Below are 18182 nucleotides of genomic sequence, written 5' to 3'. Positions count from 1 at the left end.
CAACCTGTGATATGTTGGTTTTGTATATTTATTAACATCTAGGATATAGAAGACCACCCTTCATTAAAAAAATTAAGTTTGTGACTGGAACGGTTTTGTAAGAATGGATATTGTGTTTTTGAGAGACAACCACCATCTATACCCCGTAGGGAAGAAATATTTTGAAGTATACGATATTTCACACCTAGGATATAACAGAAGACCTTCTCGTCAAATTACAACTTTGTACATCAAACAGTTTTGGAGGGATGAATAATTTTGTTTACGGAGCTAATCTCATTTAACACTTTAGGAGTGGAACGATAAAAATATTTCCTACGTAGGTCGAGTCATAAGTCATGGCAACTAGTTTTTTTCTCATGAACAGGAGACAATACGGTAAATCTAAGAAGTGCATTTGGAAACGTACGGTATGTACTTGCGTATGATGCCACTAGATGGTGTATGTAAACAACAGTGTGGGTTTAAGCATGCCCCCAAGTTCAGTGTGCGAGTGAGAGCATCACAAAATGTAAGTCAACAAGCAGGAGCAATGATCGTATATTAAAATAGCAGTTCTCCATGGCAGAAATGCAAGTCAATGCCATGCAGAGCTGCAGGAAGCATTAGGTGTGCATACCATGCCCTATAGAACAGTGGTGAGGTGGGTGGAGATGTTCAAACATGCAGCAAATGGTATTCAGCACCTGTCCCACCACTGGCAACGCACAGTGGAAACCTTGGGTGATAATTTCGAAGGTCTGTAACCAGTGAAGGCCTGTCCTTTGTACGTAGTCTTGTGTATTTGCTGTCTATACCATAATAAAACAATGTTTGCCAATGGCCTGTGTTCAGTCACTTTCCTACGAGAATCTCCTGAAGTCAGAATTTGTCTTCAGGCACTATGCATAAGTACATGCCCTATATTTCCAAATGCATATCTTAGATTTTCTGTGTTGTCTCCTGTTCATGAGAAGAAAAAACTAGTTACCATGACCCTCGAATTTCACACCTGGGATTTAAAATATATACCGCAATTGGGAATTTTCTCTTTGTACATTAAACTGTTTTGGAGGAAGGAATGAATATATGTGTTTCGGATCTTAACCCCCATTTAACTCTCTGAGCAGTTAAATTTGTTTCAAACCTTCTGTTATTTAACACCTAAGGAAAAGAATTCAACACTTTCTTCACTTCTTTTCACCCACTCCACCCCCCTATAGTGGATTTTCTGAAAACAAAAAAATATGTGTATCTTTATTTTTAAAGGAGAATCCAAATACAAATTTTCATGACTGTAACATCTTCAGTTTTTGAGCTATAAGAATCCTCATAACTCTTTATCAGTCCTTTTTACAACCCCCACCTTTTAAGTATTTTTCCGAAGAAAAGAAATACGTATTACTTTATTTTTAAAAGAGATTAAAAATACCAATTTTCACATCTGTAATATATCAAGTTTTTGAGATTATACTGTAGATATGCTCATTTTAAAAATTCACCTCTTTAACACTTCCCCTTAAATGGATTTTCAGAAAACAAATTATGTATGTTCCTTTACTTTTACAGGAGATTCCTAATACCAATGTTCATGCCTGTAACATCTTTAGTATTTGATATATAAGTATACTCATAAAGAGAATTCAACACGTTCTTCATTTCTTTTCACCCACCCCACACCCTTAAGTGGATTATCCAAAAAAAAAAAAATACATGTTTCTTTATTTTTAAAAGAGATTAAAAATACCAATTTTCATGTCTGTAATATGTTAAGTTTTTGAGATAAACTCTTGATATGCTCATTTTAAAATTCATCCCCTTTAACACTTCCCCTTAAGTGGATTGTCAGAAAACAAATTATGGGTGTTCCTTTGCTTTGACAGGAGATTCCAGATACCAATTTTGACGTCTGTAACATGTTACGTTCTTGAAATATAATGTACATATACTTTTTAAAAATTCACCCCCTTTGTCACTCCTGTTTACCCCCTCTTAAGTAGATTTTCCCAAAACAAAAGAATATATGTTTCTTTATTTTTAAAGGAGATTCCAAATACCAATTTTCATGACTCTAACATATTCAGTTTTTGAGATATAAGTATCTTCATAAATGGTATTCAACTCCTTTTACACCTTTTTTCACCCCTCTTAAGAGGACTTTACAAAAACAAAAAAATATGCGTTTCCTTATTTTTAAAGGAGATTCCAAATACCAATTTTCACGTCTTTAAACTATTCAGTTTTTGAGATACAGTTGCACTCATTTTAAAAATTCATCTCTCTTTTCACCCCCTTAGCGATGGAATATCCAAAATTCCTCCCTTAGTTAGCACCTACATTGTAATATAAATGTATCCTCAAAATTTCATTTCTTTATGTCCAGTAGTTTTGGCATGGCTATGATGAGTCAGTCAGTCAGTCAGTCAGTCAGTCAGTCAGTCAGTCAGTCAGTCAGTCAGTCAGTCAGTCAGTCAGTCAGTCAGTCAGTCGGTCGGTCAGGACATGTTATTTTATATATATAGATTTCTGACGAGGGTTCCTTATACTAGAACCATACTCTAATTGGGGTTTTACCAGTGACTTATACACTCTCTCCTTTACCTCTTTACTACTACCCCTAAATACCCTCATAACCCTATGAAGAGATCTTTGACCTTTATTTACAGTCCCATTTATGTGATTACTCCAACAAAGATCTTTCCTTACATTAACACCTGTGTACTTACACTGATCCCCATGAATAACTGTCATCCCTTCAACACAATAATTTAAATTGAGAGGTCTGCTCTTCTATGCAAAACTGCTGTCCATCTCACAACTGTGTCAAGGTCTTTTTGCAGTCGTCCACAATCCTTTTAACTTACTACTCCATACAGTATAGCATCATCTGCAAAATGCCTTACCTGTGATTCCATTCCTTACTCAAATCATTTATATATATATAAATAAATAAGAAAATACAGAGATCCAATAACACTGCCTTGTGGGTCTCCCTCTTAATCACTACAGGATCAGATAATGCTGCACCTACTCTAATTCTCCGAGTTATATTTTCTAGAAATTTAGCCATCCATTCAGTCACTTTTTTTTCTTTTTCCAATACCCATCATTTCTGTCAATAATGTTCCATGATCAACCCTGTTAAAGAACTTGGATAGGTCAATAGCGAAACAGTCCACCTGATCTCCTAAATCTAAAATATCTGCTATATCTTACTGGAATCCTTAAACTTGGGCCTTGCAGGAATAACCTTTCTAAACCCAAACTGCCTTATATCAAACCAATTAGTAATTTTGCAAATGTGTCTAACATAATTGGAAAGAACACTTGAGTGATCAATTCATAAATCCTCCTTTATAAAAATGTTGATTGAAGTGTGGTTTAACTTCAGTGTACTCATTAAAAGTGTACTCAAGTGAAGTTAAGTAATTTTCTTTGCTATGATTTACACTATTATGGTTATAAAACAAATGACTGTTATTATTAACCCTAGAACACTAACCCTTCATAAATTTTACGACAGTAGGTAGCAGAATAATATAGTTTATTGCCTTCCGCGCATGCGTGCGTGACGCTATTTTGTGTAGCTGATTTTGTCGAGCAGTTATTGACTGTGGCATGTGCAATTGTTGATATCTTTGCTCATTCTTGTAATAATTGGTTGGGTGTCGCCATATTGACGAACGGTTAGTGATAGTGTGAACTTATAAGTATAATGTTTCTTCATGCCTTTTTTATACACTGACTGACAGAGCAAATGCAACACCAAGAAGGAGTGGTCAGAACTTTATGCCAATTGCAGGGTAGACTGACGTCACTGAGGTATGCTCATGATGTGAAATGCGCCGCTGTGCTGCGCACGTAGCGAACGATAAATGGGACACGGCGTTGGCGAATGGCCCACATCGTACCGTGATTTCTCAGCCGACAGTCATTGTAGAATGTGTTGTCGTGTGCCACAGGACACGTGTATAGCTAAGAATGCCAGGCCGCCATCAACGGAGGCATTTCCAGCAGACAGACGACTTTACGAGGGGTATGGTGATCGGGCTGAGAAGGGCAGGTTGGTCGCTTCGTCAAATCGCAGCCGATACCCATAGGGATGTGTCCACGGTGCAGCGCCTGTGGCGAAGATGGTTGGCGCAGGGACATGTGGCACGTGCGAGGGGTCCAGGCGCAGCCCGAGTGACGTCAGCACGCGAGGATCGGCGCATCCGCCGCCAAGCGGTGGCAGCCCCGCACGCCACGTCAACCGCCATTCTTCAGCATGTGCAAGACACCCTGGCTGTTCCAATATCGACCAGAACAATTTCCCGTCGATTGGTTGAAGGAGGCCTGCACTCCCGGCGTCCGCTCAGAAGACTACCATTGACTCCACAGCATAGACGTGCACGCCTGGCATGGTGCCGGGCTAGAGCGACTTGGATGAGGGAATGGCGGAACGTCGTGTTCTCCAATGAGTCACGCTTCTGTTCTGTCAGTGATAGTCACCGCAGACGAGTGTGGCGTCGGCGTGGAGAAAGGTCAAATCCGGCAGTAACTGTGGAGCGCCCTACCGCTAGACAACGCGGCATCATGGTTTGGGGCGCTATTGCGTATGATTCCACGGTCCTTGATCACCTCTAGTGCGTATTCAAGGCACGTTAAATGCCCGCCGCTACGTGCAGCATGTGCTGCGGCCGGTGGCACTCCCGTACCTTCAGGGGCTGCCCAATGCTCTGTTTCAGCAGGATAATGCCCGCCCACACACTGCTCGCATCTCCCAACAGGCTCTACGAGGTGTACAGATGCTTCCGTGGCCAGCGTACTCTCCGGATCTCTCACCAATCGAACACGTGTGGGATCTCATTGGACGCCGTTTGCAAACTCTGCCCCAGCCTCGTACGGACGACCAACTGTGGCAAATGGTTGACAGAGAATGGAGAACCATCCCTCAGGACACCATCCGCACTCTTATTGACTCTGTACCTCGACGTGTTTCTGCGTGCATCGCCGCTCGCGGTGGTCCTACATCCTACTGAGTCGATGCTGTGCGCATTGTGTAACCTGCATATCGGTTTGAAATAAACATCAATTATTCATCCATGCCGTCTCTGTTTTTTCCCCAACTTTCATCCCTTTTGAACCACTCCTTCTTGGTGTTGCATTTGCTCTGTCAGTCAGTGTTTTTATACTTATTTTATTTATTTTCTCGGTACTTTTTGTTTCTTTGCAATGTAAATAACCCACATTCATTATTTTAAGGGTTTATTTGACTATGTTGTGTTATAAAATTCATTTCTTATAAAACATGTTCATTTAATATTTTTCGTGCGTCAAGTTTTCTATATGTAATAAATAATCACATAAAATTATTTAATATCTACGTATTTTGATTCATGTTAAGTTTACGACACTATAGGAACTCTAAATAACCAAAATCTTGGCAAATATAAGCTGTTACATTACAATTATAAATTGGAGTAGTCAAATTTACGAAGGGTTAGTAATAATGTTTGGCGAAATAGGGTTAGTGTTCTAGGGTTAATGGTTGAGAATGAAATTTGGTAGTTGTATTTTTTATTTGTATTTCTAAAATACCTGGGTTTGTGAATGAGAATGTGGCATAATTAGAATTCTTATGATTTTCTGGTGTTTACATATTTTATGTTGCTCCTTCTCTTTACTTTACTTATTTTTTTGTTAATGATATTAGCATTAAACCCATTTATACTGGCTATTTTCTGTATGAAACATAATTCTTTATTTATTTCTTTGTGAGATAATGGTCAATTAAAGGCCCAATGGACCATACTAAAATAAGCTGCCCTCTTGTGACTCTCAGGATGTAATGACTTGTTTTTGATGGTCACCTGGGTAAACATGTCTTTCCTGTATACTTTATAGGAGAACTTGTTAAGCTCTCTTTTCATGGTCACATCTAAAAAAAAATTAGGAATTGTCTTTCAACATAAATTTTATTTTCTGATCTAACAAATTTAAAAATTGTAATATATTATTACTGTTATTCAGACATTTAACTACTATCACAAAGGTATCATCTACAAATCGTATCCAAAATTCTAAGCCTTGAATATGTCCTATTATTTTATGGTGTTCTAAATGATCCAAATAGATATTAAACGTAAAATTGTTTTTTTGTAACAAACAAGATGTTCTACTTCTAATTTCCCTAGTCAACTTCAATTTCCCTATTGTTTCAAAGACTGGGATATTTGGATACATATTAGTTATGTCATAGGAACATATATAGTGATGTGGCAATAGTTTGAAGTTTTCCAAAATGTTACAATCATCGATATAAGACCTATCTGTGTCAGTGCAACGTAAAGCAACTGGCAAAAAAAAAAAAAAAAAAAAAAAAAAAAAAAAAAAAAAAAAAAAAAAAAAAAAAAAATCAAAACTCTACTGAATTTTTAATTGGTGATTTATTATAAAACTTGTAATTGTTATAAAGAAATTTGTGCACAAATTGAGAGATTTTGTATGACTATTCTTGCAGTTAATGATAGGTCTGATGGGAATTTCTACTTTATGAATTTTAGATAATGCTCTAGCCAATTATGTTTGCCTTTATGTTATCCTTAGCTGAGGTGTATTGATTAGGTGGACTAGTAATCTAAATTAATGTTCTTGATTGATACGGACCAATGTAATGAAATTTGTTAAATGTATGTGGTATGTTTCGAGCTGTCAGTGGAGAGAGGGCATGGAATGACAATAGTCGAATAAGCTTGAGCCGAGCTTATAAAGGTAGGGAAGATCATAATATGAAGATAAAGGTGGAATTCAAGAGGACAAATTGGGGCAAATATTCATTTATAGAATGAGGAGCAAGGGACTGGAATAAAATTATCACGGGAAATGTTTGATAAAATTCCAAGTTCTATGAAAATGTTCAAGAAAAAAGCTAGGTAAACATGTGATAAGTAATCTACCACCTGGGCGATACTTTGAGCTAAACAAAGGTAGATAAACTATATAATTTACTGGTGATCAATCTCAAGTGTTTTATTGATCATGGAAATCATGTGATTAATTTTTCAAAATCAAATATTTGAACTATTGTCATCATGCATCTCAGGAAAAGTAGTTTAATCTCCAGAGCTCAGTAGACCATATGTGACCAGCTGGCTGTCATTCAGTAAATGGCATCTTTACATACTGCTGACTAAATATTTCTGCCTTCTGTAAATCCTCACATATACTGTACACTCCCCTTAGTTATTTATAATTCCTGGAATGTTCTTCCTGGAACCCGTTTCTGCCTTAAAGCACCTTTACATCCCCTTCTGATTTTCACTAAAACACAACTAACTGCCAGTTATGTTTGCCATCACGTTATCCTTAGCTGACTAAATTAGTGGTGGGGAGAGAGAGAACATTTCTTTACAAATGTAGGTACTGCTAGATTTTCATCTAGTTCCCACAAGGCACAGTATACTAAAATCAATGAACATTTACAATAACATTTATAACATTTTATTTTGATGTTTAAAGGTCTTTCATCGACGTCTCTCCAGTGGACTACACAACTCGTCGCAGAAGACTCTCCTGCTATTTTTGATCGGCCGGGTGGCTACACATCTTTACAATCCGCTCGCGCCGAGCTAACAAAGCATATAGGCAGACTCCTCGTTGGACGTTAGCCTCCCTAAACCTTGCCCCACCATGCCTACAACCACAATCACCACCACCATAGCCTTCTGTTATCACACCTACTCTTCTCATTCCCTCACCACTACTACGTCGTAATAATAATAATGTTATTTGTTTTACGTCCCACTAACTACTTTTTTAAGGTCTTCGGAGACGCCGAGGTGCCAGAATTTAGTCCCGCAGGAGTTCTTTTACGTGCCAGTAAATCTACCAACACGGGGCTGTCGTATTTGAGCACCTTCAAATACCACTGGACTGAGCCAGGATCGAACCTGCCAAGTTGGGGTTAGAAGGCCAGCGCTTTAACCGTCTGAGCCACTCAGCTCGGCTACTACATCGTCCCATCCATCGCTTGTTATGTCAACCTACCTCCCCAACCCCCATCGCATCTACCGACTGTCTACGCCAACTCCATCTGTATCGGCATCAACTATGTCACCACCATCTTCTGCCGCACCAGCAGCAGCCAGTCAACCTTTGTTGCCGCCATCCACAGCGTCACCAGCAACAGCCCGTCAACCTCCGTTACCGCCATCAACAGTGTTACCACCATCTTCAACCGCACCTGCAGCAGCCGCCAACCGCTCAACGCCATCGACATCAACTCCACCCACACTGTTCAGTTGCGTCGTTCGCGGTGTCGACCCCCTCATCTCGCCAGCGGAACTTCACCATCAACTTCGTCGTCAAGGCATACCCATCTGGAGGGCATTTCGCATCTTTAACACCCACGGCCCCACCTATCTAATCCGTCTCCAGCTCACCAGTGCAGCAGCAGTTGACCACCTCATCTCCCATGGTGTCAATATCTACGGCCGTCGCCATAATGTTGAACCCTCTCGTTCCCTTCCCCACACTCGAAATCCTCAATCCACATCTCGTCGTCCCACCCGGCTCAATCATCCTCCTTTTTACTGTACACAACACGTCAGTCCACTTACCCCCTTTGTTCATATCTCACTTCCCCCACCTATACTAGACCATCTCAGACAACTCACGACTGTCCTTTCCCACATAGCTTCTACACTACACCACCTTATTTCCTCTTGCAACTTCCATCTCGACACTCCTGTATAAATCCTCACTTCCTTTCATCTCCCCACCCAAGCTAACTCCTAACATCTCCTCAACCAAGAGACCCTCATCACTTCTCCACCTAATATCGATTCGCATTACCCACCTTCATTTCTCACACCTCCCAGATCTTCTCACTTCTCTCGGCCCGAGAGATCGCGTAACGATCTAGGGAGCCCGTCCCACCCGATGGGCGGGGAATGAAAACTTTGACAGACAGACAGACAGACAGACAGACAGACAGACAGACACAGATGTTTAAATACATTTATTTCTGACTTCCCCCTATGCTACGCTCACTGTCAAAGGAAAGAAAGAAGAAGGCTATGTAAGACTTTTAGTCTTTGTATTCCTTATAGTCATGGTATATAAACAACAAGAGTTGGCCAAGGAAGTTTAGCTGGGAAAGATGAGCCCAGTCCAAGTAAAAAAGAAGCAACTTGAAGCCCTGTGTTCACTAAGCAGATCTCACAAACTCTGGGGAACATACTATTTGAAACTTACAATACAAGAGGTCTTGAACCACACAAAGTGAAATGCAAACAGTGCATTAGCTTCAGGTAAAATAACTGAGAATTGGGTAAAAATCTGTCAGTCATTGTAGAAGTGATTTACTAGTTTGTTGCTGTAACTCCAGGGAGAAGGTGCCTTTCCAGTCCTAGTCCCAGTTTATTAAAATTACAAGCTTCGGTACATACTGACATGGGCTACCAAATCAACTTCACATGTGCAGTAGGAACGTGGGCTTTTGTCAACACAGATACAATAACAACATAGGTTCAGAAGTTACGTAGTAGAGAGAGAGAGAGAGAGAGAAAGAGAAATGTGATAAGTGTAGGCTAGATATAACAATGAAGAAGAAGAAGAAGTCTAACAGCATATCATATAACTCACCTGATGTCGACATAACAGCCATGATCTCTCCACCATGAGCTTCAAATGAAACACCCGATAACAAAAGCAACTGTTTATTGGAACGAGATTCCACTTCCAGCCCTCGGACCTGCAAACATAGAAACAACAATCCATAATGAATTCTCCAACTGTTCTCTTATGTACATAATTTTTTCAGGAAATGCTTTGCTGCAGAAATTAAGGAGTAACTATTGCCACTTTAAGTAAAATTTAATTGAATATTGATTTTGGTTTGATCTGTCAGATCTTAAATGTATTTTAAAGTGGAGTGGGTTATCATTAATTGGTCTGTAAAGTTGTATAGTTTGGTATTTATATTCTGGATTAATGTTTCACTCATTCAGAGAAAGTAAACATTTAAACAAAACCAGTAAATACAAAAAATAAATCATTCTATCATCATGATTCAAATATAGACCTTCGACAAGAAAGGTGGCACACCTGATATCTTGTTAAATTGAGACAGTTTGGCATTGATTAACATAAGCAGTACAGGCTTATTTCATTATTTTAAACATCCTTCCCTACCTACCTCTGATTTCTTTGGAATTGGTCTGACCTGAGTACTATGTCTTAAACATTGATAATAATCTTCTAATTAATGCCCCATTAAAACTGCTTTACTTTAGAATTATAAATAAACAAATTACTGCTTAAAATATTTGAATTGAATCTACTGAATACAATTTGCCACTAAAGCTATCAAGCCCCTTTATGTAGCATCTACAGACAATATACATGTATTTCAGAAAGAGAAAAATCTTAAAAAATACATACCAAACACAAGAACATACTTTATTTAATTAGTTTAGAAATCTAAATACAAACTTAAACAAGTATACTTTGAGCTAAGCAAAGGTACATAAACTACATAATTTACTGGTGATCAATCCCAAGTGTTATACTGATTACAGAAATTATTTGATTAATTTTTCAAAATCAAATATTTGAACTATTGTCATCATGCATCTCAAGAAAAGTAGTTTAATCTGCAGAGCTCAGTAGACCCTATGTGATCAGTTGGCTGACATTCAGTAAATGGCTTAGTATACTGGATAAAAGCAAACTGTGTACCTGCAAGTGTGGGTATTTGAAGATCCCTCCTGCTTCAGGATGGTCAGGCAGGGCAGCATAATAAGGTACCCCTCCCTCAGCTACGGGACCAAGCCTCGAGCCTAGCCCTGCAGCATCTTCACGGTGTACACCTCTTCGACTCTGTGCCAGTGATGCATGAGACCCAGCTTTCGACAGTCGACGTCTTGAGCTCATTTGGCTAGGCGGAGGGCTGTATAAATCAGATTGTTATATCCGCATGATGTGATTGTCAAATTAAAGCACAATACATCCTATAGACATAGTTCAGTAAAGAAGAAAAAAAATATAAATAATGACTTACATAGGCAAGAATGAAAAGAGAAAAAAGGGCACACATGTAATACAAAGAACAACAACAACAAAAAGTATGGTAAACTGTGTTTATCAGAGGAAGAGGAGGCTGCACATATGGTGCTATAGGCTTTCTTTTTTCCTTAGCATTTTCTCAATTACTTGGTGTCAGCAGGACGTTAGAATTTAAGCCCTGGTTTACAACTGGATGCCCTTACTGATGTCAACCCATGTGGAGGGATGCATTCACTATTGCATGTTTCTGTAGTAGATAGTAGTGTGGTATGTTGTGTGAAATTGAAGAGGTATATATTATGACAAACACAAATCCCTAAGCCAGAGAAATTTACCAGTCATGGCTGGAAATTGAACCTGGGGCCCTTTGAACCAAAGGCCATTACAATGACCAATCAGACCAGCCATTCTACATAAACTACTGCACGTAACATCAACAGAATTATTATACCAACTTCACTACTGAATTTTAATGATAATCAATTCTGAACTTTGTTGGAGCACTTCCCACCAACTGGGAACAGTAGTCCTCAGCAACTGTGTAATACACAACAACTGGTTACGCGGTATGGGTCGAGTAGCTGTAAGCTGTGAGATGGCGATTCTAACCCCACCACCAACAGCCCTCATTTTCCATGGTTTCCCATTTTCTTACATGCAAACAGTAGGGCTGTAACTTAATTAAGGCCACAGCTACTTACTTCTCAGCCCTACCCCTTTCCATTCTGACCATCACTGAAAACTTTCATGTATTAGTACAATTTTCAACTATTAATAAACAACTACATAATGAACATCAACACCGAAAAGTGAAAATATTTCTCTGTTGCGCCATACCATTCTATTCTACTATGAACATTCTTGTCTAGGTAAGTTTCTCTTTCATGTAAAGGACAGACGAATCAGAAAGTACTGGAACCAACTAGAGGGAAAAATATTCTGGACATGGTGCTGATAAAACCAGACAAGGTCTATAGAGAAACTGAAGTGAAAGATGGTATAAGTGATGACAAGCTATTCCAGCATAGTTAAAAATAAGTGTAATGAAAAGGGAGGTGGTAAAAGAATGATTATTAAGCAGTACCACATGACACAATGTTAAAATTTGGATAAATGTTCAACCTTTTCAATACAATGTGTGTTGTACAGGAATGTTATTTACAACATATTTTATTTAAGGTACTGGTTTTGACACCTGTACATGGTGTCATCATCAGCCTAAAATTACAACCAAGCAAAAGAACATTCTGGAATTGAGGACAAGGGTGGACTAACGACTTAAGCTGGCTGAATTCTGAATCCCCGATGTCTGTTTTAATATCCATAAAAAAAAATATATATATATATTTTGTCTCCAATGATCCTAGATGGAACTAGAGGCAAGTATTTCAATGTGGTGTTTAAGTTGTTAGTCTAGAGAACATGGCATGTGGTATCAAAGCTCTTTGTTATAGCCAACCGTGATGTTTCCTTGCAGGCGACATTCAGCTGTTAATCATGTGAAACTTACAGTGGCTTATTATCACAGCCATTTAATATTTTCTCAAAGAACTCCTATTGAACGTAAAGCGGATTTAAACTTAAACAAAATGTTGCCTCCTGGACTGATGTTGGTAAAAAAGAATGACATTTTGTCCCTACTCAAGATCATGACTCCAGAAAATTTAGAGTGGTTGAGGTAAGTTGTAGTGATGTGCCTTCCGATGACTTTAATGGGTTAGAAGAATATGTAAGTGACAGTGGAGAAAATGAATCAAATTTGTAATAAACACTGCATCTGTATGATCTATTATTAATATTTAAAAATCAATTTTAGTGCTTCGTTTATTTTCAAGCACTGCAAAAATAAATAAACAATTTTTTGTGAATGCTCTACTGCAGAAATGTATGTTATGATTTAAACTTTTTTTAGGTAAAATATGCAGTGAAGAGTTAGAGCAAACACTCATTAACTTGGAAACTTAGGTTTGAAATATGTTCATGGACTAACGACTTAAGACTTGTTTTTTGTGATTAAACATATGCACTAGATAAACAATATTTCAAGTTAAAGTAAATACCTATTAACCCTAGAAAAGAATTATACTAGTAATATAACTTCAAAATAACAGCCAATATATATGTGTGTTCGATTGGCAGAGATTCTAAAACTCTGATCGTGTTTTCCTCAGAACTTCATTTTCTGACTTAATGTATGCAAATGACACAACACATGTTATAAAATCACACATTAGGTTAAAATAATATGAAATATGTAGCACTTGTTCTATTTACAACGCGTTATAGCGTAATAGTCTTATATGGTTCTCTGCATTTAAAATCACTGATAATGGAACCAAGATGTGGTTAAATATAAAGTTAAAAGTCAGATGTACAAATTAAAATCTTGATGAGCATTTTAAAATCGTGTTCTTCAAGTAAACATGAGGAAGAACAGTTGTTGTTATAAGCAGGTTCTTTAAAATCTTAGTATTACCGACACAATTATGATGTAGTGGGATTACATAAGTAGGCCTTAGTTGGTTGGGCTGCTGTTGTTCCCAGTCCAATAGGGATTACAAATCCTTGTGCAGCGTGCCTTACAACTTGTCGTGTTGAGAGGAGGAATGAACAGGAACACGCTACATATGATATTATGAGGTGTCATGTGGACAGCACGACAAATCCTCTTAGCCGTTATTCTTGGTTCTCTATACCATTTAAAAATAAAGAAGCCTGTACTTTTTGTTTTCCGGAAAGTTGCTTAACTGATGTGAAAAGACATGAAAAAATAGCTGAATTCCTTTTTCTGAGGATACTTATATCTCAAAAACTGAAGTAGTTATAGATGGGATAATTGGTATTTGGAATTTGCTTTAAAAATAAAGAAACATGTATTTTTTTGTTTTTGGAAAATCCACTTACGTGGGGGAGGAGGGCGGCAGTGAAGGACTGAAAAGGAAACAAGTATTTTTTGTTTTTGACTTGAAGGAGGACTATTTCGCATATGTACATTCTATGTCGCATGTTCCAGACTAGCCTGGTCATCTTAGCCCCAAAAGGCAATACCAGAAATGTGGTTTACAAAGATGTACTGGGGTAAATGAAACTCAATTTTTTGGTGAGTTTTTATTCTTTAGGGATTTTCAGATAATGTCTTAGTGCAATACTGAGGAATGAATACTTTTATCAAACTACGAAATCCACGCGAGTGAAGCTGCGGGTAACAGCTAGTATATTATAATATATGATATGAGTAAAGTCGACTCGTTGGCTGAATGGTCAGCATACTGGCCTTCGGTTCAGAGGGTCCCGGGTTTGATTCCCAGCCGGGTCGGGGATTTTAATCGCTTCTGATTAATTCTTCTGGGTCGGGGACTGGATGTATGTGTCCCTCCCAACACTCTCCTCATCATATTCCGACATCGTACCACAGTACCAACCACCACAGAAACACGCAATAGTGATTACATCCCTCCATGTAGGATTGGTGCCAGGAAGGGCATCCAGCTGTAAAACAGGGCCAAATCTACATGTGCGATGCAGTTTGCACCCGCGACCCCACAGGTGTGGGGAAAAGCGGTAGGAAAAGAAGAAGAAGAAGATATGATATGAGTAAAGAACTGGAATTACAGATAAGGTTGTTTGCAGATGATATTGTACTGTACAGAGTTACAGGATTGTGAGTGCCTCCAAAAAGACCTTGACAATGTTGTGAGATGGATAGCAGATGATAGTGAATAGGGTGAAACGTTAGGATATACAGTAAGTTTCATCAAGAGGAAAAGTCCTCTTAGTTTTAATTGCTGAGTGGTTGGGGTGAAAGTACCTCATGGGGATCACTGTAAGTACGTAGGTGTTATGTAAGGAAAGATCTTAACTGGATTAATTACATTAACAAGATTGTAAATAAAAGTTACAGATCTCTTCATACGTAGTTAAGAGAGTACTGTATTTAGGGGTTGTAGTAAGGATGTAAAGAAGAGGGCATATAAGTAACTGGTTGGACCCCAATTAGAGTATGGTTCCAATGTATGGGACCTTTACCAGGATTACTTGAATCAAGAACTGGAAAAGATCTCATGGAAAGCAGCATGATTTGCTCTGGATAATTTCTGACAAAAGAGTATTGTTACAAAAATGTTGCAATTTTTGAGAGAGTGTGGCAGAGCTTCATGCACCGTTGCCATGCATGCATTGAGACTGGTGGTTGTCACTTTGAACAATTACTGTGAACTCTGTTGTTGTTGTTGTTATGCGGTATCCATGACACAATTAATATGCATTTCTGACCATTGGCTCTCTATCTCAATATAATCAGCCATGGACCCACTGTCACGTCTTTCATTTTGGCCCAAAAGATTTGAGACACACTGTATTAGCCTACACTTACCCTGTAAGCTCCACAGGGACAGAGTCAGGAAATGGTGTTCCCCTCAGGTCGTGCATGCTACGTCTGTGCTGCATGTGTCGCAAATGAGCTTCTTGAGACAGAAGATTTGCTTCACTGCTGCTGCGACCTCGTGTCCATGCTTCAGGGCGCCCTCCTCCAGGAGGAGGACCAGGTCTTGGTCCATGCTGAAGGCAACAGATTCAACAATAATAGATAGTCTAAAATACATATATATCTTCACAGAGGTCTACATTCACAAAGAGCTTCAATGATAGATGGAATTTTAACCCACATTCATAAATATTTATAACATATATTCTGATGCAAAATGGTCCTCATTTCATTCAGAGCAACAAAGTCTGCACACGTACCCCTGAATATGGTCTATGAAGAGGTTGATTTCGGAAGTCAGGATCACTACGGGATCTCAGGTAGCTCCTACCCTGGCGATGGAGGTATGGCGAACCATCATCACTCGAGTCATACCCACTGGAACCATCACGCGGACCACGAGAAGGAGGAAACACCCGTGGTAGTCCAAATTTGAGGTATGTGTACATGTTGGATCCCAGAGCAGACCTGTTGAACAGTACAAACACCATAAGTGACCTTAAGGATTATTACCACAATCCACATATTAGGGAGATTAATTGTTCTTTTAGCAAGAAAGTTATGTTAATCCCAGCCTCCTCTTTCTGTGTTCCCTCTTTCGATGCTGACCTGTCATTGTGGTTTTTTTTTTTCAAAGTTGCTTTACGTCGCACTGACACAGATAGATCTTATGGTGATGATATGACTGGAAAGGGCTAGGAGTGTGAAGGAACCAGCGGTGGCCTAAATTAAGGTACAGCCCCAGCATTTGCCTGGTGTGAAAGTGGGAAACCATGGCTGAGGTTCTGACAATGGTTTTCGTATGCAGTATTTAACTTGAATTGCCACTTATTTATTCCTTTTCATTCCTTTCCTTTCTTTCAGCAAGTTAAACTATATTTGAAAACACTGTCTTACATTCACAGGAAAGAAGAACCATAATGGGCAGTAATAGAAAATATGATTTAATGGCCAACACAAAGAATTACAGCTGTGGTATGAGAATCGTGCAACACATATCACAATTTTCAAGTGAGAGATTTATGGCATGTATATGCTTGCTGGAGCGATGAACCAGTGATGATATGCTCATTGTATATTGCTTACTCAGCCCAAAGGCTGACTGGATCCTCAACAGATCCAACATAAGCTGTCAAAGGAAGCTTAGGCATCACTGAAGAGGTGCACTGTGAAAATGAGGAATGAGGTTTTCCATTGCTTTCCTCACTACATCAGCCTGTACTAAATCACCATCACCATAAATACAAGAGATGCATGTAAGTAGTTATCCTGGCTCTTTAAAGAGCCTCTTTTTGTGAAAACTATTTCATTTATTTATTTTACGTCACACTGACTCAGATAGGTCTTATGGCGATGATGGGATAGTACAGAGCTAGAACTGGGAAGGAAGTGATCATGGCCTTAAGTAACGTACAGTCCCAGCATATTTGTCTGGTGTGAAAATGGGGAAACATGGAAAACCATTTTCAGGGCTGCTGTCAATGGAGTTCAAACCCACTGTCTCCTGAATGTAAGCTAACAGCTAAATGCCTCAAACTGCATAGCCAAATCAGTTGGAATAATAATAATAATAATAATAATAATAATAATAATAATAATAATAATAATAATAATAATAATACAGTTGACCAGGGAGTACTACTTGACATCTTAGCAGAATGAATTTGGAGTGGACTTGAAAACAACAGACATCATTGGAGAAACCTGAACACAAACTCTCTCAAGAGTGAAATTTATGGGAGAATTTATTGTCTGAAATTAAAACTGGAGCCCTTTCCATTCCTTTTCTTTCTTTTGGAAAATTAAATTACATTGTATGGGTTATCACTAGTTCTCTTCAACTGTGTGTTCCCTGAATGGTAAGAACAACTTTCCAAGAAAGGCTTATTAAGGCAAGTATACAGTGGAGGATCGAAGAGCAGTGTCAAGATCAACTGCCTAGCACTTGCTGATCACCTAGCAATCTTGTTTGAAAACATAGACACAGTTGTAGAACAGATAAATCTATTCAAGAAATAGACAGGGAAAGTAAGGGAAGCTAAGTATTCCTCTGCATTTGTACCAAAGAATGTCTTGACAATACGATTTTGTAACATTTGTACCTTGTTTATATATGTAGCACAAGCTGATCCCCATATACTTACACCAACAAGTGAATGATAAAATATTTTTAAGCTATTATGAGGAATAACCTAACCATTTACATTCTGAACAAACTTAGCCTCAGTCTTTCACATAACTTCCTAATATGTTGCTTCCATGAAAAATATCTGTCTATTATTATACCTAGATATTTCATATCAACTTCCTCTATTATATAGTCACAAGTGCATGGTTTTTGTTCACCATCATGAATACACCGAACTGAATGGCCTGCTATTCTAATCTTTTCTCTCAGTATTTACTACATTTAATAACTATGGTGTAACATTTTAAGCAAGCTTCAGACCTATGGGAGTAACGAAGTCCCACTCCCATTTGACAGGCGAGGGACTCCTTGGAAACAACTTGATGAACAAAATGAAATTCGATGGGGAGCTATCAATATTAATGGGGCTTATGGAAGAAAGAAAGTAGAACTGGCTGAGTCAGCAAAGGGGATGCATCTGGATGTGCTAGGAGTAAGCGATATTTGGGTAAGGGGAAATAACGAGGAAGAGATAGGAGATTA

At 38.6% G+C, this 18182-nt stretch overlaps 1 protein-coding gene across 4 annotated transcripts in view; it reads right to left on the bottom strand.

Moving 5' to 3' along the window:
- Positions 1-18182, bottom strand: part of LOC136858116 (ATP-binding cassette sub-family G member 8) — a 312642-nt gene that overhangs the window by 57142 nt on the left and 237318 nt on the right. For 3 of the 4 annotated variants that reach the window (XM_067137421.2, XM_067137423.2, XM_067137422.2), the window contains exons 4-7: positions 15772-15979; positions 15401-15585; positions 10702-10912; positions 9607-9715 (exon numbers count right to left, since the gene is read on the bottom strand). In XM_067137421.2, coding sequence (XP_066993522.2) covers positions 9607-9715; positions 10702-10912; positions 15401-15585; positions 15772-15979 — 713 coding nt within the window. The remainder of the gene's footprint in view (positions 1-9606; positions 9716-10701; positions 10913-15400; positions 15586-15771; positions 15980-18182) is intronic. The other variant, XM_067137425.2, reaches the window with a different exon arrangement.

Source organism: Anabrus simplex, chromosome 1 (assembly GCF_040414725.1).
Source record: "Anabrus simplex isolate iqAnaSimp1 chromosome 1, ASM4041472v1, whole genome shotgun sequence".
In the NCBI taxonomy this organism is placed as follows: Eukaryota; Metazoa; Arthropoda; class Insecta; order Orthoptera; family Tettigoniidae; genus Anabrus; species Anabrus simplex.
This window is presented reverse-complemented; position numbering and strand designations above follow the sequence as displayed.